The sequence below is a fragment of the Dendrobates tinctorius genome, unplaced genomic scaffold (assembly GCF_039654945.1).
Source record: "Dendrobates tinctorius isolate UK_male_01 unplaced genomic scaffold, ASM3965494v1 ptg000029l, whole genome shotgun sequence".
NCBI lineage: Eukaryota > Metazoa > Chordata > Amphibia > Anura > Dendrobatidae > Dendrobates > Dendrobates tinctorius.
The window spans coordinates 14081871-14107619 of NW_027361697.1; the positions used below are offsets into that span (position 1 = coordinate 14081871).

The following is a 25749-nucleotide window of genomic DNA, read 5'->3' on the forward strand; positions in this document are numbered from 1 at the left end:
ACTTTTGGGGTCCAATTTCTCCTGTTACCCTTGGGAAAATGAAAACATTGGGGACTAATTGATCATGTTTCTGGAAAAAATACGATTTTTTTATTTTCATGCCCGGGCATTATAAACTTCTGTGAAGCCCTTGGGGGTTCAAAGTGCTCACCACACATCTAGATAAGTTCCTTAGGGGCTCTCGTTTCCAAAATGGGGTCATTTGTGGGTGTTTCCACTGTTTAGGTACATTAGGGGCTCTCCAAAGGCAACATGACACCCGCAGACCATTCCCTCAAAGTCTGCATTCCAAAACATCACTACTTCCCTTCCAAGCCCTGACGTGTGTCCATACAGTAGTTTTCTCCCACATATGGGGTGTCAGCGTACTCAGGACAAATTGGACAACAACTTTTGGGGTTCAATTTATCCTGTTACCCTTGGGAAAATAAAAAAATTGGGGACTAATTGATCATGTTTGTGGAAAAAATATGATTTTTTTTATTTTCATGCCCGGGCATTATAAACTTCTGTGAAGCCCTTGGGGGTTCAAAGTGCTCACCTCACATCTAGATAAGTTCCTTAGGGGGTCTAGTTTTCAAAATGGGGTCATTTGTGGGGGGTTTCCACTGTTTAGGTACATTAGGGGCTCTCCAAAGGCAACATGACACCCGCAGACCATTCCATCAATGTCTGCATTCCAAAACGTCACTACTTCCCTTCCGAGCCCCGACGTGTGCCCATACAGTAGTTTTCTCCCACATATGGGGTATCAGCATACTCAGGACAAATTGGACAACAACTTTTGGGGTCCAATTTCTCCTGTTACCCTTGGGAAAATAAAAAAAATGGTGACTAAAAGATCATGTTTGTGGAAAAAATACGAATTTTTTATTTTCACGCCCGGGCGTTATAAACTTCTGTGAAGCACTGGGGGGTTCAAAGTGCTCACCACACATCTAGATAAGTTCCTTGGGGGGTCTAGTTTACAAAATGGTGTCATTTGTGGGGGGTTTCCACTGTTTAGGTACATCAGGGGTTTTCCAATCGCGACACGGTGTCCGATCTCAATTCCAGCCAAAAACGTCAAATGGCGCTGCTTCCCTTCCGAGCTCTGCCATGCGCCCAAATAGTGGTTTACCCCCACATGTGGGGTATCAGCGAACTCAGGACAAATTGCACAATAACTTTTAGGGTGCTGTTACTCTTGGAAAAATAAGAATTGAGGGTGAAAAGATCATTTTTGTGGAAAAAATATGATTTTTTAATTGTACGGCTTTATGTTATAAACTTCTGTGAAGCCCTTGGGGGTTCAAAGTTCTCACCACACATCTAGATAAGTTCCTTAGGGGGTCTAGTTTCCAAAATGGTGTCATTTGTGGGGGGTTTCCACTGTTTTGGTACATCAGGGGTTTTCCAATCGCGACATGATGTCCGATCTCAATTCCAGCCAAAAACGTCAAATGGCGCTGCTTCCCTTCCGAGCTCTGCCATGCGCCCAAATAGTGGTTTACCCCCACATGTGGGTTATCAGCATACTCAGGACAAATTGCACAATAACTTTTAGGGTCCTGTTACCCTTGGGAAAATAAAAATTGGGGTGAAAAGGTCATTTTTGTGGAAAAAATATGATTTTTTTAATTGTACCGCTGTACGTTATAAACTTCTGTAAAGCCCTTGTGGGTTCAAAGTTCTCACCACATATCTAGATAAGTTCCTTGGGGGGTCTAGTTTCCAAAATGGGGTCACTTGTAGGGGGTTTCCACTGTTTAGGTACGTCAGGGACTCTCCAAACGTGACATGGCGTCCGATCTGAATTCCAGCCAATTTTGCATTGAAAAAGTCAAATGGCGCTCCTTCCATTCTGAGCTCTGCCATGCGCCGAAACAGTCGTTCCCCCCCACAAATCAGGTATCAGCGTACTCAGGACAAATTGCACAATAACTTTTGCAGTCCAATTTCTCCTGTTACCCTTGGTAAAATAAAAAAAATTGAACCTGAATTATTTTTTTTGTGAAAAAAAGTTAGATGTTCATTTTTTTTTTAAATATTCAAAAAAATTCCTGTGAAGCACCTAAAGGGTTAATAAACTTCTTGAATGTGGTTTTGAGCACCTTAAGGGGTGCAGTTTTTAGAATGGTGTCACTTTTGGGTATTTTCTATCATATAGACCCCTCAAAGTGGCTTCAAATGTGATGTGGTCCTAAAAATAAAATGGTGTTGTAAAAATGAGAAATCGCTGGTCAACTTTTAACCCTTAAAACTTCATAACAAAAAAAATTTTGGTTCCAAAATTGTGCTGATGTAAAGTAAACATGTGGGAAATGTTAGTTATCAAGTTTTTTGTGTGCCGTATCTCTGTGATTTAAGGGCATAAAAATTCAAAGTTGGAAAATTGCGAAATTTTCAAAATTTTTGCCAAATTTCTGTTTTTTTCACAAATAAACGCAAGTTATTTGAATGAAATTTTACCACTAACATGAAGTACAATATGTCACGAGAAAACAATGTCAGAATCACCGGGATCCATGGAAGCGTTCCAGAGTTATGACCTCATAAAGGTACAGTGGTCAGAATTGTAAAAATAGGCCCGGTCATGAACGTGCAAACCACCCTTGGGGGTGAAGGGGTTAAAGACTCGAAACACCTTAAAAGTATTATCACACAATGTTTTTAAGACTCCTAGCCGATAGTGCTTAAGGAAAACATCGGTAGTCTTTTTCTGAAACAGTTGTGCTGTAGTTTTTGTAATGTTTCCACCTCCGTGTGTTTTCCTTATACTTTCAACTATAAAGAACCGGTGACTTTCAATCGATGCCACCCAAAGAAGAAAAATACAATGTTACATCTTTTAACCACTTAATGGTTTCCACATCCTGAAACAGTTAAAATAGTTAACAAAACACTAAACATGCTCAGCAATGTCATCTTTACATTGCTGTGCATTATGTTCATTTATTGCAGTGGATTTACAGCACTTTTTCATGCAGAATTAAGAAATCTGCATGAAGAAGGCATTATGTGCATTTAACGTAAGAGCAATTTTACACACAGTTTTATGTATTTAGTTTTATAAGAAACAAAACAACTATAGCTTTGTATGTTATTTTTTTTTTAACCAAAGCCAGAATTGATCTAGCAAGGAGGAGAATTATAAGTCAAATCTAAACATTTCTCATTTTTTAATCCTCTTCTGTCTTTGGCTCTAAAAATGTTATAAAATCTGGCAAACAGCAGCATTTTTTAAAGAGAACATTATTATAGTTTGTGAGTTTTATTAAAAGAATAATGCTCCTAACCTCTGGTAATTCATTCCATGTCTCCTAAATTGATATGTTCACATTTTCTTTGAAAAAGGTGGGTTATTTATTTCAATATTTTGTAACCCACCTTTCAGTACACATTGGCCTTTATTCAAAACTAGTATTTGTAATTGCCTAGATAAAGTTTTAAATTCTACATGCTGTGCTTCTGTGTGATACTAGACAGCAGACAGCTAAATGTTTGCATTCTTTCCTTCCGATTGCGTATTTGTCTGCTTTCATTTACATTTAAATATATATTATTTTGCAGACGCTGTATGATGGAACGCTATGAATGGGAAATGTACATCAAGGCCATTACACATCGTTAGCTGCGTGGAATGGCATTGCTGTTCCAAAATGATGAAAAGCAAAAACGTCTATTATGTTCTTGCCTCCTACAGCTTGGGAAGTCTGACTTTGCTGTTCATTTTATTTTATTGTTTTGAATAAAACAGCTTGTAATTGGAAAAGAAAAACAGAACAAGGATTGTTAGAATTCCACATACCTCTCCGATAATATCTGCTACTTTTGGAACAGGCTTTCCTTTCTGATGACTGAAAGTTGGAGGACTTTGTCCATCCCAATCTTGAAGCTCCTCAATGCTCTTCAGGTAGAGAAGTGCCTTCAGACCTGTGCAGTAGTCATCAATAACAGTGAAGTCTTGATTCTGTACAGCACTGCAAACCTGAAAATGGCAATAAAATAGTTTAGCATTTTCTTTCTTTTCCCCATGAAGACACATTAAAGAAGCATTCACATCAAAATATTTATCCTCTTAATACATTGCAGTCATCAAATTATATAGCACTGTGTACTTACAGTTGCTCATTCTGCGTTTCTACACAATTAATTCTTTGCTTTTTCATTAGGTCTGTGACATCATGTGATTAAAAACTCTCTCTTTCCAAAGGACTTACCCCGCAACTCCGAACATTGCAATGGAGTTCCGGGGAAAGACTGTGTTCACCGTTTAGCACAGAACAGTGACTGTCCTCTACGAATGCCGAACTTTTCACTCCGGGTCCCTTCATCCCTAACTATAATTGATGGAAGTCTCATAGCTGTGACCCCTAGCGATCATATATTTATCACCTATACATTACTCACATATTTATTTTAAGACATATTTTTATCACCTATATATTTATTTTAACACATTTCAAGGCAATGTATCCCAAGCCCAGTTCCATTTACCCAACTGTTTTTTTTAGTCAATCCACTCCAAAATCTTCATTAATAAAATCAGTTCATAACTGCCTGAAAAACCCACTATTCATATCTATGGGAAATCCATTTTGCTGTTCATATGAGTTTTTGGAAGTTTTTTCTTTACCTGAAGAGTTTTTTAAAAATGCCTGGTGAAAAAAAAATAAAAGTGCATGCATGTAAATTCTTTGAAGTTGATCAGGAAAAAAATATTTTAATACTTTAAAATTGCTTTAGGAGCAGAAAGTATTCTCCAAAAATATCCATAGAAAATGAGGTTTCCCAAATTGAATGTGAACCTAGCCCTAGACAGGTTGATAAATTGGAGTGGGGGGTAATAGATATAAAAAATATAAAAAATTATTTTTTACATTTCAACTTCAAATAGATAAAAACTTTATTGTAAACAAGTGTTAATTGGGTTTTTTATTTCAAACGAGTACTTTTTTATAACTGACAAATACCAAATGAGAGTCCTTTTGGTATGTTTAATAAGTTATGAGTGGATAAGATTTATTTAGCATGTCATTCTCCGCAAGGAGAAACAATACTTCTTGGATATCGGTCAGACGCCTCTCACACAGCCAAACCAGATCTCACACTTTGCACTGACGAGGGGCAGTACCCAGAAACACAATGTCTGCAAATTGAGATTCTGGTTTGGTTTTTATCCTAAGTCATGTAACAAGGCTCGTTAAAGGGTCAACATTGACATTTAGGATTGCTACTTCCAATAGGTGGCACTAGAGTTCTAGTCCTCTTCCTCTTCGAAGAGACATTTTGATAAGATTTATGGTACAGAAAACCGCTATACAATGCGTTGCACTAGAAAATAGGAGAAAAAAATCTAAAATTTGGCATAAATTTGCATGCAATGGGAGGAATTTATCAAATGTTTAGATTATCTTTATGGACTGAAAATATTGTAAAATTTAGTGCAAGAGGCATTTTCACAAAGCTTTTGTGCTATTTTGCCTTTTATTGCTAGCCAGTCAATTTTCTTAAAAGTTTGTTAGCACTCAAGACCGCACCCAAAAATTACTGTAATGTACCCCAGAAATCTGGAATACATAGTAGCTGTAATCTTCACCAATAGGTAGTTGGAATTAAATTCTTCTTATGCTTCAAAAATAGCCCAATGATGTGGCAGATCTATTGTGACACATGCATATTCATAATTTTGACACACCCTTTCCTAGCGCATCTAAGGTTAAAGGCAGTCTTGATCATTTTTCACCTTGCCCTTCTTTATGTTTGGATCCAAGTGAAAAACTCCCAAAAAATCTATTAACACATAAATTAAAAAAATAAACATTACAAGGAGTACATTTCAACAGCTTCTTTTGTACTATATATTACAAATAATTTAATTTAAAATGATGTTTTGTTAAAGAGTAACCCCTTTATAACAAGGCCTATGGCCAAAAGCATAATACTGTGGGAAATGGATGAACAACACAGTAATAATAATTGACAGAAGTCAAAGAGGAACGACTAGTGATCATCATACATTCTGCATATTAGGTGATACATTTTTTTTTAGGAAAACTAATTAAAAGAAAGATCAGTCAGAAGAAACCCCTTAACTACATATATGGGCACTCAGGTCCTCGAAAGTTAAATCCATCAGTTATTTTAAATTTTCTATCTGTTGCTGCATTCCTGAAAGGTTTCAGTTTCAATTCATGTGCAAATTAAGTGTTAAGTGCTCACGACATTTACAGAGCACTTAAATAGTAACTCCCTCCTGAGGTTATTTTCCAGCGCAAGCCTCTTTAGCTTCATTGATAGCTCACTGTCAGATTTCCTTTGCCTGGCACCTGACAATTCACAGTGAGACTACATCTCCATATGTGTGGTCTGGAGGGGTTAACAACACTGATTCGTTCTAAAATAATGCATTTTTTGTAAAGCAATTTTTGAAATGGCGATTTATTAAAAAAGTTGGACAGTTTGCCTTCTACAGCCCCTAGGTATTACCGTTCAGGTATAGGATATTTGCAAAATATGCTAAGATTGACAGCTGGTAGTGAGCTTTTCCAGCCAGCTTTGTTTGTAACATCTACTAGAGATGGGAGAATCTTTTGAATTTCTAAATATCACTGAATTCCCCCCCAAAAGATTTAATTAGTGGTGAATTAATTTGTTGTGAATAAAAAGCGCTGCAAAGCCTCCAGTTGCCCTTAAAAGTAGATATGACTAGTGTTGAGTGATACCTAACGATATCGGGAAATATCAGATCGGATTGGATCGGACCGATACCCCAAAAATATCGGATATCCGATTCCGATACCGGAAACCAATGCAAGTCAATGGGACACAAATATCGGAATGAAAAAAATCCCTTACTTTCCTTGTAGGTTAATTCTACATGAAGGAAAACAACTAAGAATAATGTAGAATGTATTGGGGGAGGTGGAGGAGACATTAAAGGCATAGAGGTTTAGCCCAATCAAATGGTTAAATGGGTTGCCCGGGCTTTTCACATAATCTCAGTGCATATCTGGGCTGCAGAATGCTGACAATAAGTAATTTACCTTCTGTGGCTAGTCTGCACAGTTTCCAAGATATCATCTCTTGCTTCTAAGATAAATGTCCGGGGGGGTGTTCTGGCATTGAAATGAGAACTGGTAGTTTCCTCCTCCCTCACCAGTTTCACTTTCCATAGATCACTGTTCAGTGTGTGTCTGGGGGAGGAGCAGCTGGGTGGTCTGCTCGCAGCCAATCACAGCCATGCAATTAGTTAACATGCCTAACATGCATAACAGGATGTGCCCACACTTCTTAGGATTCCTCATTGGCTGAATAAAATGGCTCATTGCATTATGGGACCTTCCGATTCCGGTATTTGATATTCTAAAAGTATCGAAACACAGTATCGGAACTCCGAAACAGCGAATATCGGCCGATACCCGATATTGCAGTATCGGAATGCTCAACACTAGATATGACACTATTCTCTTCTCATCCACTGATATTCTTCACTTATGTGATATCACACATGTTGTTACACAGATTCTCCAGTGTTTTACGGCTTTCTCTCCCTATCTCTTTGGCTAAGCTATGAGCGTTCATGTCCTCCCACTGTCCAGAATCACCATAAGTGGCTGATGCATTCCCTGCTTTTGCTATTATATAGGCTATATGATACTCCCTTCTGATTTTCTGTGTAATACTATAAGATGAAATTGCTGCAGAGTATTATGAGGAAGGTCACCCAAGTTTTTGCATTTCTTCTCTGGATGATACAATCTTCTGCAATTTATAAAATGGTAGTGGCCATTTTAGTCAACACGCACATAGCAAATCTCACATTTTTATAATCGAATGTCTAAAAATTTAAGACTAATTTGATTTGCCTCAAATCAATTCACTCCTCTCTAACCCTTACATCTTCTCCCTTGAACTATATTCTAGGTAGATTTATTACAAATAAAAGTTTAGCTTTGATACATACAATTAAATTTAAAAAAAATTGCATCTAAAGTTGTCTATATCCAACTCTTTATTATTGGCTTCATAGATATTTCTCATAATTTAGATCACAATGTGATGCATGGCTTTTCATTTTTGCAGTTTTAGTATTCAGGAACTATGTATAATAATTCCATGCCTCATATATTAATAGCGTAAAAGAAATACAAAAACAGCACCTTTGTTATTGGGGGCCAATGCACAATATCTTATTGCTATTTACAAGTCTTCATTTCCTCCTTTTCAAAATATTGTGTAAATATTATCATGGTCATATTGCTGAAGTTATTTGAAAAGCCTGTTTAATGGGAGGGAAGCTAGTCAGGTATGTGATGTTACTGCTGGATGCTAGAGTTGCTTTGCCCAGAATATTTAGATAATGGGTAATGGTTGCTGATCTTCCCTTAAAATTATCATATTTTTCAGACTATAAGACATACATTTTACCTGCTTTGGTTGTGGTGGGGAGGTGGGAGAGCGACAGTGGCGGAGCAGTGGGTCACAGGAGGCAGGAGCCAGTGGCTGCCACTAACACCTATGCCCGCTGCTAAAGAGAAATGAATATTCACTGTCCTCCATGCCCATTATTTATTCAGCCACCAATTGTGCAAGTTCTCCCACTTAAAAAGATGAGTGAGGCCTGTAATTGACATCATTGGTAGACCACAAGTATGAGACTCAAAATGAGAAAACAAATCCAGAAAATCACCTTGTCTGCTTTGGCAAGATTTATTTTGCAAATTTTTATCCCCACTGTATGTATATACAGCATATATATATATATATATATATATACATATACATTAGATTAGATATTTTATATATATATATATATATATATATATATATATATATATGCTAGGGATGGCGGAACGCACTAAATATAAAATAATGTAAAATGCATTCACCGCCCAGGGTCCACCGTGCAGAAGGTGTTAACACTGCTGCAATCTAATGGCGGACATACAATATGGCGGTTTAACGCACGCGGGTTGAACATCACCCAGGTGCGCTGGGCGATCTCTGTTTACTCACAAAGATGCCTTAAGTGCAAAACACAAAAAGGTTGAGCCTGTTATCATCACAGGTCTCAGAGAAGTGCACGCATGGTATATGGTCACAGGAGCTGGGCCCTAGGCAGAGGGTCAGCATCCATCTAGACCTACCGTGCGTGCGGCGTCGCAACTGCGGACGCCAAGGGGAGCTGCAGACTGCAACGCGGCGACAGAAACTGCCGCTGGTCGACAATGCCTGGAAGCAGGCGCACTGTCGGACGCTAGCTCTGTGGAGGATGCTGTAGAGGCTTGTAGCTTGCCACAGGCTGGCGCTGACTCTATAGCTAAGTCCCTGTACACACTCGTAATATCAGAGGGAGGGGATCTTAATGAGTCAATCGCAGGTTCATGCATCCATCACTATTCACACAGCAGCAACTAGAGACTATACTAGCGCATGGCCAAGCGGCCATGCGGGCCTTTTATAGCCATGCGCTTCCCGGACCTTCCAGATCTCTGAGATGGACCAATCAGAACAGGAGAAGGACCTGAGCACGTGACTCCTGATCTCCAATGGGAGACCATCTCATGAGCATTCTCAATAGAGCTACGGAGGGACTTAGCCTCTGGAGCGATTTGCTGCTGAGCAGCCTGCATTGCCATTACTGACCCAAAGGTGGCAACAATAGCCAACCCCACAGAGCAGGTCTGGGCAGAGCATCTGGGATTGCTGAGCAATGTCCTCTGCGGTCGAAAGATAATGGGAGACCGCAGAATGTGAGGCTTTGGATTCCTGTTAAACCGCTGCAGGAACCTGATGCCTAACATCACCCCCCTTAGGGCCCCCTCTCTCCTGAGCCTTCCAATCCACCAAATGAAGTTTTTTGCCACGTACCACCTTGTTTCCCACAGAGGCATAGGCCTCAGGCTCATCCGAAGATAAGTCTGATGTTCCGACAGATGACTCGGAAAACTGGGACATGTGAACAGGTTTGAGAAGTGACACGTGGAAGGTGTCAGGGATGGCTAAGTCACCAGGAGCAGAAGTTGGAGCGGGACGCCGATGTGTGTCAGTGGACATCTTCACTCTCACTTTAGAGGATAGAGTGACATGCGGGGTGCGACCCAGACTGTCACGAACCTCCATTGCCCGGTCTGCCACCGGCAAGGGATACAGTAACCCAGCCGGCCTCAGTTTAGAGGAGCTGCTCCAAGCACAAAAGGTGCATGCCTGAATGTATTTGTTCGTGTCACGAGCCTTGTGCGTCCACCAATAAGACCTTGCCAGGAGTTTTGTAGTCTGCTTGTAGCCAAAGTGACCATCCACCCTGGACGCATGTGCCCACGTGAGAACCTTGGACCGCAGGTAAGGCGGGACAAAGGTCTTGCCTGGTGGCACTGACTCGAGGACGACCGGAGCCACGGTCTTCAGATTGCCAGTAGGGGGTGCGGAAAGATCCGCAGGCACCTCTGCAGAGGCTACTTGGATGCCTCCCCCCATGCACCTTCCCACACAGTCTTCGCTCCATCCCAGTATTCTCCCCGAGGACCACTCTATATGAGGGGAATGGCAACGGAGCCAGGGAACCCCGAGGAGCACCTGATCAATGCCCTCTGGCATGATGAGCAGAGAAAGCGTCTCCCGGTGAGACGATGAAATTGAGAGCCTAAGGGGTGCTGTTTAGTGGATAATCTGGGATGATAAAGTCGCCCTATTGACTACCCTGATGGGCCCTGGGTGAGGAAGTGGTACCAACGGGATAGCGTGCTGTTGGGCGAAGGACGAAGACATAAAGTACCCTTCTGCCCCAGAGTCCACCGTGACCCGTACCTCCCAGGAGGAAGCACCGCTATCTATTGCCCCTTGGAGTGCCGGTGTGGGGGAGAAGGTCTCCATAGCAAATAGACCCCCACCAATTACCAGTGGACGTGATCATTTTTTCAGCTGCTTCAGACACCTATTAGCTAGGTGACCAGACTGTCGACACTGGTAACAACGTGTGGAGCTTTGTGCCGGACGTGTCTTGAGACTGGCGTGGGACACCTCCATGGGCTCTGCAGGTAAACTCTCCGGCTCGGGTGGTTCTAGAGGTTCAAAGAGGTTAGGAGCCAAGCTAACCTTCCGCCTGGATTGAGCACACTCCAGCCCATGCGCCGAAAAACGGAGATCGATGCGGGTGGAAATGGCAATCAGCTCCTCCAGACTTACGGGAACCTCCCTGGTAGATAGAGCATCCTTAACATGCTCCGCCAAACCTCTCCAGAACACAGGGATGAGGGTTTTATCAGGCCATTCCAGCTCGGAAGCCAGTGTCCGGAAACGGATGGTGTACTGGCTAACTGAGAGGGATCCCTGTGCTAATGCTAGTAGCTGGAGAGAGGTGTCGTGAGTGACCCATGGCCCCAAAAAGACCTGCTTCAGAGATGTTAGGAACTGAGCAGTGGTCCGAACAACAGAGTCACCACGCTCCGACAGTGGCGTGGCCCACGCCAACGCCCTGCCCGACAGAAGGGAAAAGATAAACCCCACCTTAGCCCACTCTGTGGGGAATCGCGCAGCCAGTAACTCAAGCTGGATAGACCACTGGCTCAGGAAACCCCTGCAAGAGGCGCTGTCACCAGAAAATTTATCGGGCAACAGGAGGCGGGATACTGTCGGCACAGGCGTGGACATGGACACACGCGAGACAGCCTCTGCGACTGCCTGCGCAGCAGCCTCAGTAACCTTCGCAGCTGAGGCGGAACTCTCGAGAGTCACCAACCTGCCCTCCAGCTGCCGAATGTACTGCAATAGCTGCTGCTGCTGGTCCGCCATCACTAGCCAGACCGTGGTGCTAGTATAATGTTAGGGACGGCGGAACGCACTAAATATAAAATAACGTAAAGTGCGTTCGCCACCCGGGGTCCACCGTGCAGAAGGTGTTAACACCGCTGCTAACTAATGGCGGACGTACAATATGGCGGTATAACGCAAGCGGGTTGAACGTCACCCAGGTGCGCTGAGCGATCTCTGTTTACTCACAGAGATGCCTTAAGTGCAAAACACAAAAAGGCTGAGCCTGTTAGCGTCACAGGTCTCAGAGAAGTGCATGCACGGTATAACGGTATATGGTCACAGGAGCTGGGCCCTAGGCAGAGGGTCAGCATCCGTCTAGACCTACTGTGCGTGCAGCGTCGCAACTGCGGACGCCAAAGGGAGCTGCAGACTGCAGCATGGCGACAGACACTGCTGCTGGTCGACAATGCCTGGAAGCAGGCACACTGTCGGACGCTAGCACTGTGGAGGATGCTGCAGTGGCTAGTAGCTTGCCACTGGCTGGCGCTGACTCTATAGCAAAGTCCCTGTACACACTCGTAATATCAGAGGGACGGGATCTTAATGAGTCAATCGCAGGTTCATGCATCCATCACCATTCACACAGTAGCAACTAGAGACTATACTAGTGCATGGCCAAGTGGCCATGCAGGCCTTTTATAGCCATGTGCTTCCGGGACCTTCCAGATCTCTTAGATGAACCAATCAGAACAGTAGAAGGACCTGAGCACGTGACTCCTGATCTCCAATGGGAGATCATCTCATGAGCATGCTCAGTAGAGCTATGGAGGAACTTAGCCTCTGGAGCGATTTGCTGCTGAGCAGCCTACATTGCCATTGCTGACCCAAAGGTGAAAGCAATAGCCAACCCCACAGAGCAGGTCTAGGCAGAGTGTCTGGGAAGCTGGGATTTCTGAGCAATGTCCTCTGCGGTCGAAAGATAATGGGAGACCGTGGAATGTGAGGCTCTGGATTCCTGTTGAACGGCTGCAGGAACCCGACGCCTAATATATATGTTACAGTGTGTCCATGGTATGCCTTAATGCAATTGAGTGCAACCATTTTCATATGTAAGCTGTTTTTTGGTATGCACCTATTCAGACTAGGATGTGCCGTCAGTTTTTTTCTGTCATTAGTGTGTCCATAAAGTCATGGCACACTCTTGACCAGTCACAGGAAAGTATACATGATCCCCGGATCTGACGCCCTTAGACTCTTACTTTTGAGGTCAAGTATAGCAACATGTGTACATTGAACGTATCAATGACATTAATCACTTAAAACAGAGAATCACAGAAGTTATTTACTCTTTTACGCCAGACGTCCTTACTAGAGATGAGCGACTTTGCCTTTTTTCGGGTCGAGTCGGATTTCATGAAATAGCGGTATAGTACAATGAAAAATACTTCACTATTTACATCTCATGACTGATATCCATTTTAAATTCTCCAATAGCTCCAAAAATGGACAGTATATTACTCCATACAGTATAATGGCCACCGCATAGTGCGCTATACAGAGTAATGAGGCCCATATATTTCTCCATACAGAATCATTGGTCCCATATAATGTTTGAAACAGTATATGATGAGCTCCACATAATGCTACAGTATATGTCGTTCCCCATGGATGAAGCTACACTGTCTTATGGGCCCAAATAATGCTCCACATATAATGGGCCCCATTTCTAATGCTCTAGTGTATAATGGGCCCTGTAAATGCTGCTCCAGTGTCTGATGTCCACCTTTGGAATGCTCCAGTCTATGGTGGGCCCCATATATCATTCTCCAGAGTATAGTGCTCCCCAAAAATTGCTGTCCCAACATTGAAAACAATTAAATAAGTCTCCTCAAATAAGTCTCCTCGCTAGGGAATCCCTGTACTAATCTGGGCGTACAGACGTGATGTCATTGCGCTCTCTGATCAGAATATCACTGTCAGGAAACGCGGAAGACGTCATGGCGGTGGAGCAGGGAGAGGTACTGTAAGTATTTCAACTTTGCAAGTGCTGTGATCCTGAGGAAGCAGGGGGGGGCCCACTCATTGGTGACGGCACTGGCACAGGGCCCCTCATAGTATGGCGGTGTGTCTGACGGCGGGTGGGCCGAACCTGCACTTTCATCTGCACCTTCCTCTTTGTCACCGTGTAAGGTGTTACAGTATATGGGAAGGGTAACCTGAGTTTCATCAGGGTCAGATTCTGGCTGTGTAGAGTGCGAGGGGAATGTAGTGGTCTGGGTCAATGTACCAGCAGAATCATCTAGAAGTGGCTGGGCATCAGTGCACTTGTGGAGCCCCCAGGAGTACGGTCGCCACAGTGGCATTACCTTCCTCCTAGGGAGTGTGATGTCATTCTTAGGAGCAACGAAGGATCTCTCTAGCAGTTAAACCCACACACAACACATTTCCCACTCCAGGCCAGCAGGGAGACCTCTGAACGTGACTGCTGAGGAGCTGCTCTCTTTGGTTGGGAGGAGGTAACTTAGGGCAGTCTGTGAAGGGAAGGGGAAGTGTGTGGATGTGAGAAGGGGAGCTGGAGGATGAGCAGAGTTAAGGCTCACTCCTAGCTGGAGTGCATGGTCTGGATTCCGGTCTCCGAGTTTGTAGGGACAATGACGTTCCTGCAGCCGAAACCGGAGGAAGTAGCAGTTGTAAACGCTCTGTACCCAACTAAGGCTCGGAGGCCCCAGCAGTGACGTGTGGGAGCCAGAAGGAAAAGGCTACGGCTGCCTGCCATACGAGAAAGTTCCAAAAGAGAGTCAACAGGGGGAACTTCATTGAACTCAGCACTGCGAGTACCTCAGATAAGCGCTAGAACGGACGCCACACTGCCTATCTGCAGAGAGAGAATTCCAAATTGGCTTCCAGGCTGATCAACTCCTTCTCCATCTGTACTCTGGGTCCTGGACGGCACTTACAGGTAAAGGAACTGCACGACTTTGTCTGTCATCTTTCTCCTGCGCCTGGCGCACGGCTCTGCTACATCCTGCACTGCACACCATCTACCAACTCTTTCATCTGCCCTGCGACTACGGCCCTACCTGTGCAGAGCTTCTACATCTTAGCTGCACCACATCATCTGTCCTAGAGAAGCGACACTGCAGCGCTGGCCAATCTAATCAGAAACCACAGGTGGCGTCACGTATCATTCACCTATAAACGTAATTCACCCCTTTGCATGGATGCCCAGGGCCACGGAACAGGTCACCACCACCGTGACACATCCCTGTGAGACACCGGCCCGGTACCGATTAACCCCACTGCCCTGGCTGGCCACCCACACTAAATGTCAGATTCATCTTGGACTGGGGAATTCACGATTTGACTTGATAACCCAGGCATGGTATGATTGAAAGAGCTACATGGACTAATGTGAAGTGTGACCTGCTGCATCATTCACTTTGGGTGGGGGTGCAGGACACAAGAAAGGGGTTCTTCCTGACCAGGAGCCAGCACTTGATGACTCAGTGCTTGCATTTTTTGAAACTTCAGAAGAAGAGGGCATATTTGCTGGAGTCTGTTTGGGCAATGTAAGCCAAAACCAGTTCCTCATGCTCTGGCTTTAAAAGCGGTTAACCTACTCCCAGAAAAGGTAGCCTTCCAGGCGTTCCGGAGCCAGACCATTATGCAGGCTCAACACCACCTGCCTTAGCTGCTATTGTGCTTTTGCCACTACCAGCAGATGCACCACCACCATCAGCACCAGCTGGCCCCCCCATGCCCACGTCCGCTGCCTCTTCCACCAAACTTCAAAATTTAGCCCAAAATAGACACAAAATAACATCAGATATATGGCACTGTATCAGAAGCATACAGCTCTATTCAGTCAAAGGATAATTGTCAATCTCCATATATATTCCATCAGTCACACAGAGACGCTCACAGGCTCAGTATGGATTAGACAAGAATATAAAAAGTAGACAAAGTGTACAGTATCATCAGATAGCAGGTATATATAGCATAGTTTAAACATTAACAATGTACGTCTATATATCAGGAGTAGTGTTGAGCCACCCCACTAGTGTTTTGGTTCGTCGCACAGGTGGCAAGTTCATCGAATGTTTGTCGAACCACATTGAAAACAATGGCAGGCAAGCACAAACACATAAAAACACATAGAAAACAATTACAAAACACCTTAAAAGGTGTCCCAAAGCCGAAAAAATGCTCAGAAGACAAAAATTAACATATGGAAAAGGGCAACTACATTTAGAAAAGAGGTGGAGGAGTAAAAGGAGAAGGTGGAGGAGACTCAGATATAGGCTTGTCATGCCCTTATGAAGTCAAGAAAGGCTGGAATAAAAATGTAAAACACAAACCAAAAAAAAAAATTCTGAAATCGAACACGATCATATACCGTCGGACTTCCCACCAATAAATTATGCCAACTGGCGACCGGGCGGCGTTATTCCCACGAACCTCCAAATAGCGTCCATGAAGGCAAAGTGTTTGCTTTCCGGGGGCAGTATGATTGCAAAGCTGAACCTTAAAGGAATGTCCAAAAGGGCACCACCAGGAGTGGAGCCTGTGGCTTAATTGGACTCCACCCGGGAAACCACAACCATGCCACCTCAAGAAAAGATGCACACAGTGAAAGTTTTGTTGATTCTGTGAGTGGTGTGTCCATTTGTAGTTGTGCTAGCGATTTGTCAGCTTTATTCCATTAACGAACGAGACATGCCCCCGCGGTACGTGTCAAGCTTACTAGAGGGATACGCGAGGCTCTGGCACGCGAGATCGAGCAATAACAGGTCTATCATGGCCTTACATGTCCGGGGCTGCAAGCGGGCTACACTGAAAGGACCAGCTTTTGTCACTTACAGGTGCAGATAACCCGCTGAACACCGTTAGTGATGGGGATCTGTGATTCCAATTATTCCCCCGTGAACGATGATTTCCCAGTAAGTGCAGGTCAACCGCAATTCCTGAATTAGGCCTAACTGGCATTCCTGAAAAAATGCAAAAAATTACATGTCCAAACCACAGGTGCTGTAGCTTGCTTAACATGTCTATATATCAGACGGTCTCAGGCCCAGTATAGATTAGACGTGATTGGACAAAGGTGACAAAGGTTACCGTATCACTGGATAACAGGTATGTATAGCAGAGTTTGCACATTAAAAATATATGTCTATAGATCAGGAGGCAGACTCAGACGTTCTCAGGTCCAGTATGGATTTGACCAGATTGTACAAAGTTGAGAAAGGGTACATTATCACTGGATAGCAGGTATATATAGCATAGTTTAAACATTTAAAATCTCTGTGTTCTCTGTATGGATTAGACAACAATCTAAAAAGTCGAAAAAAGGAAATGTATTTGAAGCATACACCAGTATACACTTTTGGTGGTATTTTTTAATCTTCATATATATTTCTGTGTCAGTAAGACAATCCAGACTCTCCGCAATAGGAAATGAGATGCATACAATTACTGACATAAAGTCTAGTGATTGCAGAAATCTAGGAATTACTATTCACGGGAAAAACTTCCATCACAATTCTCAGAGGAGATGCTGACCCTCAATTAATTAGTGTGTGGAGACAGCAAAAACCTTTCTTTGTGAAGAAAGTGTTGCTGTATCGCAGTACCGTTGATCCCATCGCCGTTACTCATATGCATCCAATTTTGATCACAGGGAGAGATGTAAACATGGTGCTCACTGCCTATCATGATCTGTCACGTAACTTGGAGAGCAAAACACAGAAGCCACAGGCCGTAGGCGATTCAATTGGATTGGCACGAGAGGACACATTTAAAAATGTGTGCTGGAATGTCACACGTCTGTGGGTAGGAAAACTGTGAAAGCTGATGAGAAACCACCACTGTTTCTCATTGTGAGTCGACGTCCATAAGAAATGGAAGCCATTGATCATCTGAAGCTAGAGCCCAGCTAGCGGGACAGGGCATAGCTATGTCTTAACCATCATCTTCTATCAGTTCACCAAATTTGTAGTGGCAGTCCCAGTGAAGGATTTGACAGCCCAGACTACACAGTGGAGGAGCAGGGAGAGGTAAACATTGCCATTGCAAATGCTGTTGCCCTGCCCAAGCAAGGGGGGCCACTCGTTGGCGTCGGTACTGGCACTGGGCCCCTCATAGTACGGTGGTGTGTCTGACGGCGGGTGTGCACTCCCACCGTCAGAGACACTTGATTGCACTATGAGGGACCCTGTGCCAGTGCCCGCGCCCAAGAGTCGGCCCACCCACCTGTCCAGGGCAACGGCACTCGCACGGTTGTGTGCGCTAGGTGGTGACCCCGGCCATGGGGGGAGGAGGCAGCCCAGTTAGGGAGGATTACAAAATGGCATATGTTGATCTGGGACATTCACCTGCTGCTAAAGGTGAAATTGGTCAAGTCCCAGGAAGAGGAGGACCAAAGAAAGCCATTTTTCTGGCAACCTATGTGTTATCAGGGTAAGGTGGGACAAAATCCATGGAAACCCATGCATGGTTCATTTTAATGAAGGTTAGATCATCCACATTTTGGGTCAACAGACGGATTCTTTTTTCTGTCAGGATTAATCCAGCAGCACTGAAGACTCTTTCCGATAGCACACTTGCAGCTGGGCAAGCGAGCTCCTGTAAGGCATATTGTGCCAATTCAGGCCAGGTGTCCAGTTTAGCAGCCCAATAGTCAAATGGGAATGACCTGTGAGGGAGAACATCGATATGGGAAGAGAAGTAGTTTGTAACCATAGTTGACAAGTGCTGTCTCCTGTCACTTTCAATCGATGCAGTATTACCAGTCGTGTGAGCGGGACTTGAAAGATCAGTCCACAACATGGTCATGAAACCCCTGTCTCCAACGCCACTTCTGATGTGTGCACCACCAACACCTCTTCCAAGTTGCCCCCGGCCCCTACGGCTCGTGTGAGAACCATCACCGCTGCTGTGTGCTAGGAATGCCTCAACCAACCGGTTTACCAGAGTTGCTTGTTTGTTAGCCAATATTAGGTCAAGGTTCTCCTGTGGCATGATGTTTTGGAATTTGCCTTTATAGCGTGGATCCAGGATGCTGGCCAACCAGTAGACGTCATCGTTCATCATTTTGGCAATGCGGGGGTCCCTTTTTAGGATCTGCAAGGCATAATCTGACATGTGGGCCAATGTTCCCGGTGTCAATGATGCACTGCGAGAGCTGGATGGAGGAGCACTTTCTGGCAAATCCACATCCCTCCAGTCACGCACAAACCCTGTACCAGACCTTGCCACGCCAACATTTTCTCTTGCCCCATGAGAAGCATCCTCCTCCCTTAAATAATCATCCCCATCATCATCCTCCTCTTCCTCCACCTCGTCCAGGAGAGTTCCCGGAGCAGACAATGGCTGACTGTCATCAAGGCTTCCCTCCTCCTCTTCCTCATCATCCTCAGCTGCAGATGCCTGCTCCTTAATGTGCGTCAAAGTTTGCATGATCAGACGCATAAGTGGGATGCTCATGCTTATGATGGCGTTGTCTGGGCTTACCAGCCGTCTGCTTTCCTCAAAACATTGAAGGACTTTACAGAGGTCTTTCAGCTTCGACCACTGCACACCTGTCAACTCCATGTCTGCCCTCAAAGTGCCTGCCCATGTATCCTCCTACAAATGCATTAAGGCCTGCCTCTGTTCGCACAGCCGCTCAACCATGTGCAGGGTGGAGTTCCACCTTGTTGCAACGTCGATAATTAGGCGGTGCTTGGGAAGGTGGAGCAATTGCTGCAGCTTCTGCATACGACTGGAGTGTACCGGCGACCGGCGGATGTGCGAGCACAGTCTTCGGACCTTCTGGAGCAGGCCTGTTAACTCCGGATAATTATTGAGGAAGTACTGCACCACCAGGTTCAAGGTGTGAGCCAAGCAAGGTATGTGTCTGAGTTTTAAAAGGGCTATGGCTGCCACAAAATTCCGGCCGTTATCACTAACTACCTTGCCTGCCTCAAGATGTAGACTGCCCAGCCATGACTCAGTTTGTCTCTGAAAGTAGTCGGCCAGTACCTCCGCAGTGTGTCTGTCGCCCAAACACTTCATCTTCAACACAGCCTGCTGACGCTTTCCACTAGCTGATCGATAGGGGGACACCTCATGTGCAACACTGGCAGCTGCGGATGAAGTGCTCGTGCGACTGCGTTCTGTGGACGAGGTTTCGCTTCTGGAGGAGGAGGAGGGTCGGTAGGTCATAGCGTGGTACTGCGTAGGCCATGAGTTCGTGGAAAGCTGCGCTTTCCACCAACCGATAGGGCATCATCTCTAACGAGATTAGTTTGGCAATGTGGGCGTTCAAACCCAGTGTACGCGGATGAGAGGACGAGTACTTTCTTGTCCTATGGTGAGCTGGACTTGAGAGCTGCATATGGTCGAACTAGCGGTGGACATGGCGGATTGAGAGAGGGTTGATGATGGTGATGGAGTTGGTGTTCTTTCTGATGGCCTAGATTCAGTCTTTCATTGCAATAACAGTGTGATTCCCTGACTGATTTTCCCTTGCGACGACAACTCAACATTTGCTGCTGTTGGTCTGCTAACCGGTAGGCTTACAGTGGGGGAAACAATGTAGTGTTGCTGACTACCTTTTTTGGGAGCAGTTGCACATGTGGTAAGTGAGTTTTGGTAGTCCGTCCACGCTTGCAAGTGCATGGTGGTTAAATGTCTTAGCATGCAACTGGTATTCAAATTTCTCAGATTTTTCCTTCGGCTAAAGGTCTTTGCGCACTTCTTACAGATAACCTTTGCCTGATCATTAGGATTTTGTTAAAAAAAGTGCCACACTGCACTCTTCCTACTATGGAAGCATTTTGAGGCCTTGCACGCTGTGCTATTTTGACCGTCTGGCCAAGATGTCCTGCAACTCTTTTGTATTTTGTAACCTGTTTTTGGACTGCTTCGGGCCTGCCAGATAACAGCTGTTGTGATGTCGATGCCCGCTGCGGATGCTCCTCCCCCTCTTCTGAGCTATTGGCAGCGGCACCCTCTACCCCCAATGGTTGCCAATCTGGGTCAACAACTGGGTCATCCATCACCTCCTCTTCAATGTCATGTGCACCTTCCTCTGTGTCACTGTTGTGAGTTCATTTTCCCCTTCGTCACTGAGGTCTGGTGAACTCCCTATTCTGGTGAAGGAAGGTAATGAGCCTGATTATAAGCCACCTGAACCTGATGAGGATGACTGGCTGAGTGGAGTCACGGACTGATATAAGGCTGCCGACGCCCTTCTGCCCTGCGGGTGATTTCTCTGTGGACTTCTAGGACACCAGTATGATTCCTGCTCCTCTAAGCTAAGTTTTTCTGCTTTGCCTGTTTGCATTAGTGTTTTGTTTTTGTTTTCCTTGCTTTTCTGGATTCTGCCATTCCCTGCTGGGGTGAGCTGAATCTCCTTTTGCCTGTAGCTCTGTCTTCAGAATATTCCTGAGTACTGACATAGCTTTTTTTGAAGCCTAGCGTCTTCAGGGCCTTTTTCACTGTCAGTCTGTTGGCTCTTATTTTCATAGGGTTTTTCACGGATTGCAGACAGCAGCCTTCCAGTCCTTTTCTATCTAGCTAGATTGGGCCCCGTCTTTGCTCAGTCTATCTTTCTGCCTGTGTTAGTGTTTTCATCTTGCTTCACCGTCATTATATGTTGGGGGCTGCCTATTGCTTTGGGGTCTGCTCTGGGGCAGTTTAGTTTTCCCCTTTCTTTCTTTAGGCCTAGCTATTTCTCCGGCTGTGATCGAGGGGTCTAGGGCATCGTAGGAACCCCCCACGGCTACTGCTAGTTGTGTTGATAGGTTCAGGGGTCTGCAATCCGATAGCTGCCAACTTCTCTGGTTTTCTGGACTTAGCTAGCATTTCTGTTTTTGTCTCCTACGGTGACTCAATTATAACAGAATCACCCGCCATACCGCAGATCCTAGGGTACTCAATAGCAGGAAAGAATTGTGTTTAAAAAAAAAAAAAAAGGTGTGCGTATATTCTTTCCTCTATATCTCTGAGGCCGTAGGGGGAATTTTTTTTTCTCTCAATGGAGATAAAGCAATTGTCTGATCATGTGGAGCAGCTCGCTGCGGAAGTGCGGGGAATTTCCGCCTACCTTGCTCGTTCGCATGCTGTTGAACCAAAGATCCCTACACCTGATGTATTTTTTGGGGATCGATCTAAATTTTTGAGTTTCAAAAAAAATTGTAAATTATTTTTTGCCTTGAAGCCTAACTCGTCAGGGAGCTCCGCGCAGCAGGTTAAAATTGTCATCTCTTTGCTGCGTGGCGATCCCCAGGATTGGGCGTTTTCTTTGAAACCAGATGATCCTATTCTGACTAATGTGAACGCATTCTTTCAAGCTTTGGGGTTGTTGTATGACGAACCTAATGCTATTGATCAGGCTGAAAAGACCCTGTTGGCATAGAACCAGGGTCGAGATTCTGCAGAGTTGTACTGTCAAAAGTTCCGAAAGTGGGTGGTCCTTACTTCCTGGAATGATAATGCCTTGGCTGCTCTCTTTCGGAAGGGTTTGTCAGAAGCCATAAAAGATACTATGGTGGGATTTCCTGTTCCCTCTGGTCTGGACGATTCTATGTCATTAGCCATTCAGGTTGATCGGCGTTTACGTGAACGCAGGATTGCACGAGAGGTGTTGCCACCGGTTGAACAGACGTCTGAACCTATGCAATGTGATAGAGTTTTGCCTAAGGCGCAACGTCAGGAGTTCAGAAGGCGTAATAAGCTGTGTTTTTTCTGGAGATGCCTCGCATATTATTTCTGTTTGTCCTAAACGAGAGAAACGCTTTGCACACACGTTTTCTGTTGGTGGTGTTCAACCTAAGTTTCTTCTGGCAATTACTCTGATCTGCTCCCTGTCCACATTTTCCGCCAAGGCTTTTGTGGATTCGGGAGCAGCGCTAAACCTAATGGACTTGGATTTTGCTAAACGTTGTGGATTTCCGATGACACCTCTGCAGATGCCTATCCCTTTGAGGGGGATTGATGCTACTCCTTTGGCTAAAAATAAACCTCAGTTTTGGACCCAGGTGGTCATGCGGGTCACCCCAGACCATCAAGAAAATTGCAGATTTTTGGTGTTGCATGGTCTGCATGATGCCGTTGTTCTGGGGTTTCCCTGGTTGCAAATTCATAATCCAGTTTTGGATTGGAAATCTGTGTCTGTGGTGAGTTGGGGTTGTCGGTGCACCTTTAGTGAGGCTCCGTTTTTTTCCACCTCTCCTCAGTCGCATGATGTTCCTGACTATTTGCCGGACTTTTATGATGTATTTAGTGAGAATGAGTCTGCGTCCTTGCCTCCTCATAGGAGTTATGACTGTGCAATTGAACAAAGCCCGGGGTGTAAATTTCCCAAGGGTCGGCTCTTCAATTTATCTGTACCCGAGCATGAGGCTATGCGGTCCTATATTAAGGAGGCGTTGGAGAAGGGTCATATTAGACCATCCTCTTCACCCTTAGGTGCCGATTTTTTTTTTTGTGGCCAAAAAGGATGGTTCTTTAAGGCCTTGTATTGATTATCGTGCCCTCAATAAAATTACTATTAAATATCAGTATCCGTTACCCCTGATTTCAGATCTATTCTCTAGAGTTAGAGGTGCTTGCTGGTTTACCAAGCTTGACCTCAGGGGGGCGTATAATCTTATCCGCATTAAGCAGGGGGATGAATGGAAGACAGCGTTTAATACTCCGGAGGGACATATTGAGTACCTGGTGATGCCTTTTGGGCTCACTAATGCCCCTTCTGTCTTCCAGTGCTTCATGAATGATATTTTCCGAGACTTTGTCGATAAATTTTTGATTATCTATCTGGATGATATTTTGATCTTCTCCAAGGATTGGGATTCTCATGTGGAACATATTCGGACTGTGTTCCGGATCTTGAGGGAGAATTCCCTGTATGTCAAAGGATCGAAATGCCTTTTTGGAGTACAGAGGATTTCATTTTTGGGATTTATTTTGTCTCCGTCAACTATTGAAATGGACCCGGCCAAGGTACAGGCCATTTATGATTGGGTTCAGCCCACTTCTTTGAAGAACCTCCAGAAGTTTTTGGGTTTTGCTAATTTTTATCGGAAATTTATAGCAAAATTTTCTAGTATTGCCAAGCCATTGACTGATCTGACTAAGAAGGGTGCTGATGTGTTGAATTGGTCTCCGGAGGCTGTTGCTTCCTTTCAGGAGCTGAAGCGAAGATTTACCTCCACCCCGGTTTTGCAGCAACCTGATGTCTCACTCCCATTCCAGGTAGAGGTGGATGCTTCTGAGATTGGTGCAGGAGCTGTTTTGTCCCAAAAGGATCCTGTAACAGCTAAAATGAATCCCTGTGCTTTCTTTTCCCGAAAGTTCTCTCCATCTGAACGTAACTATGATGTGGGGAATCGGGAACTGTTGGCCATGAAATGGGCATTTGAGGGGTGGAGACATTGGTTGGAGGGAGCTAAACATCAAGTTGTGGTCCTCACTGACCACAAGAATTTGATTTATCTAGAGTCGGCTAAACGCTTGAACCCTAGACAAGCTAGGTGGGCCTTGTTTTTTACACGTTTTGATTTTGTGGTCTCTTTTCTTCCTGGAACTAAGAATGTCAAGGTAGACGCCCTCTCTAGGAGTTTCTTTGCTGATTCTCCTGTGGTGACCAAGCCTGCTATCATCTTAGGCGAAGGGGTAGTTCTTTCTGCCATCTTGCCCGATTTGAGACTTGCTCTGGAAGAGTTCCAGGAGGACAAACCTGAGCGTTGTCCCAGTGGAAAGTTGTATGTTCCTGACCAGTGGAAGAAGAGAGTGATGTCTGAAGTTCATTGCTCTGCATTGGCTGGTCATCCAGGTATTTTTGGTACTAGAGATCTGGTGAGTCGCTCTTTTTGGTGGCCCACCTTGTCTCATGATGTCAGGAATTTTGTGCAGTCCTGTGGGACTTGCTCCCGGTCTAAATCTTGTTCTCGTTCTAGTGGGTTGTTGATGCCTTTGCCTGTCCCCAGGATGCCATGGACCCATATTTCAATGGATTTCATCTCTGATATGCCGGTCTCTCAAAGAATGACTGTTATTTGGGTGATTTGTGATAGGTTCTCTAAGATGGTTCATCTTGTACCACTCCCTAAGTTGCCATCTTCCTCTGAGTTGGTGCCCCTGTTTTTGCAACAGGTGGTTCGCTTACACGGGATTCCTGGGAACATTGTATCTGACAGAGGAGTTCAGTTTGTGTCTAGATTTTGGAGGACTTTCTGTTCCAAGCTGGGAATTCAGTTGTCCTTCTCCTCTGCTTTTCACCCTCAGACCAATGGGCAGACAGAGAGAACAAACCAGACCTTGGAGTCGTATTTGAGATGTTTTATTTCCGCTGATCAGGATGATTGGGTTTCATTTTTGCCCTTGGCCGAATTTGCTTTAAATAATAGAGCTAGTTCTGCCACTTTGATGTCACCTTTTTTTTGTAACTTTGGGTTTCATCCTCGATTTTCTTCAGGGCAGGTGGAGCCTTCTGCCTGCCCAGGTGTTGACACTGTGGTGGAGAGAATGCACCAGATCTGGGACCAAGTGGTGGATAAGTTATCTCTCTCCCAGGAAAAGGCCCAGCGGTTTTCCAATCGACATAGGACCATTGGTCCCCAGTTTAAGATTGGTGATATGGTGTGGTTATCAACAAAAAATATTGCTATGAAGGTGGCTTCTCCTAAGTTTAAGCCTAAATTTATTGGACCTTACAAGATTTTGGAGATTATTAATCCGGTCTCTTTCCGTTTGGCTCTTCCTGTCACATTTAAAATCCATAATGTGTTCCATAAGTCCTTGTTGAAGAGGTTTGTTGAACCAGTTGTTCCTGGGGTGGCACCTCCGGATCCTGTATTGGTTGAAGGTAACATGGAATATGAGGTAGAGAAAATACTGGATTCCCGTATGGCTAGACGGAGACTCCAGTATTTGGTTAAGTGGAAGGGTTATGGTCAGGAGGATAATTCCTGGGTCTCTGCCTCTGATATTCATGCCAAAAGATTGGTGCGTGCCTTTCATCGGGCTCAC

At 44.7% G+C, this 25749-nt stretch overlaps 1 protein-coding gene across 2 annotated transcripts in view; it reads right to left on the reverse strand.

The window, feature by feature from the left end:
* The window catches only part of DPYD (dihydropyrimidine dehydrogenase), a 1593199-nt gene that overhangs the window by 201646 nt on the left and 1365804 nt on the right, over nucleotides 1-25749 (reverse strand). For both annotated transcript variants that reach the window (XM_073571402.1, XM_073571401.1), the window contains one exon: nucleotides 3791-3970. In XM_073571402.1, coding sequence (XP_073427503.1) covers nucleotides 3791-3970 — 180 coding nt within the window. The remainder of the gene's footprint in view (nucleotides 1-3790; nucleotides 3971-25749) is intronic.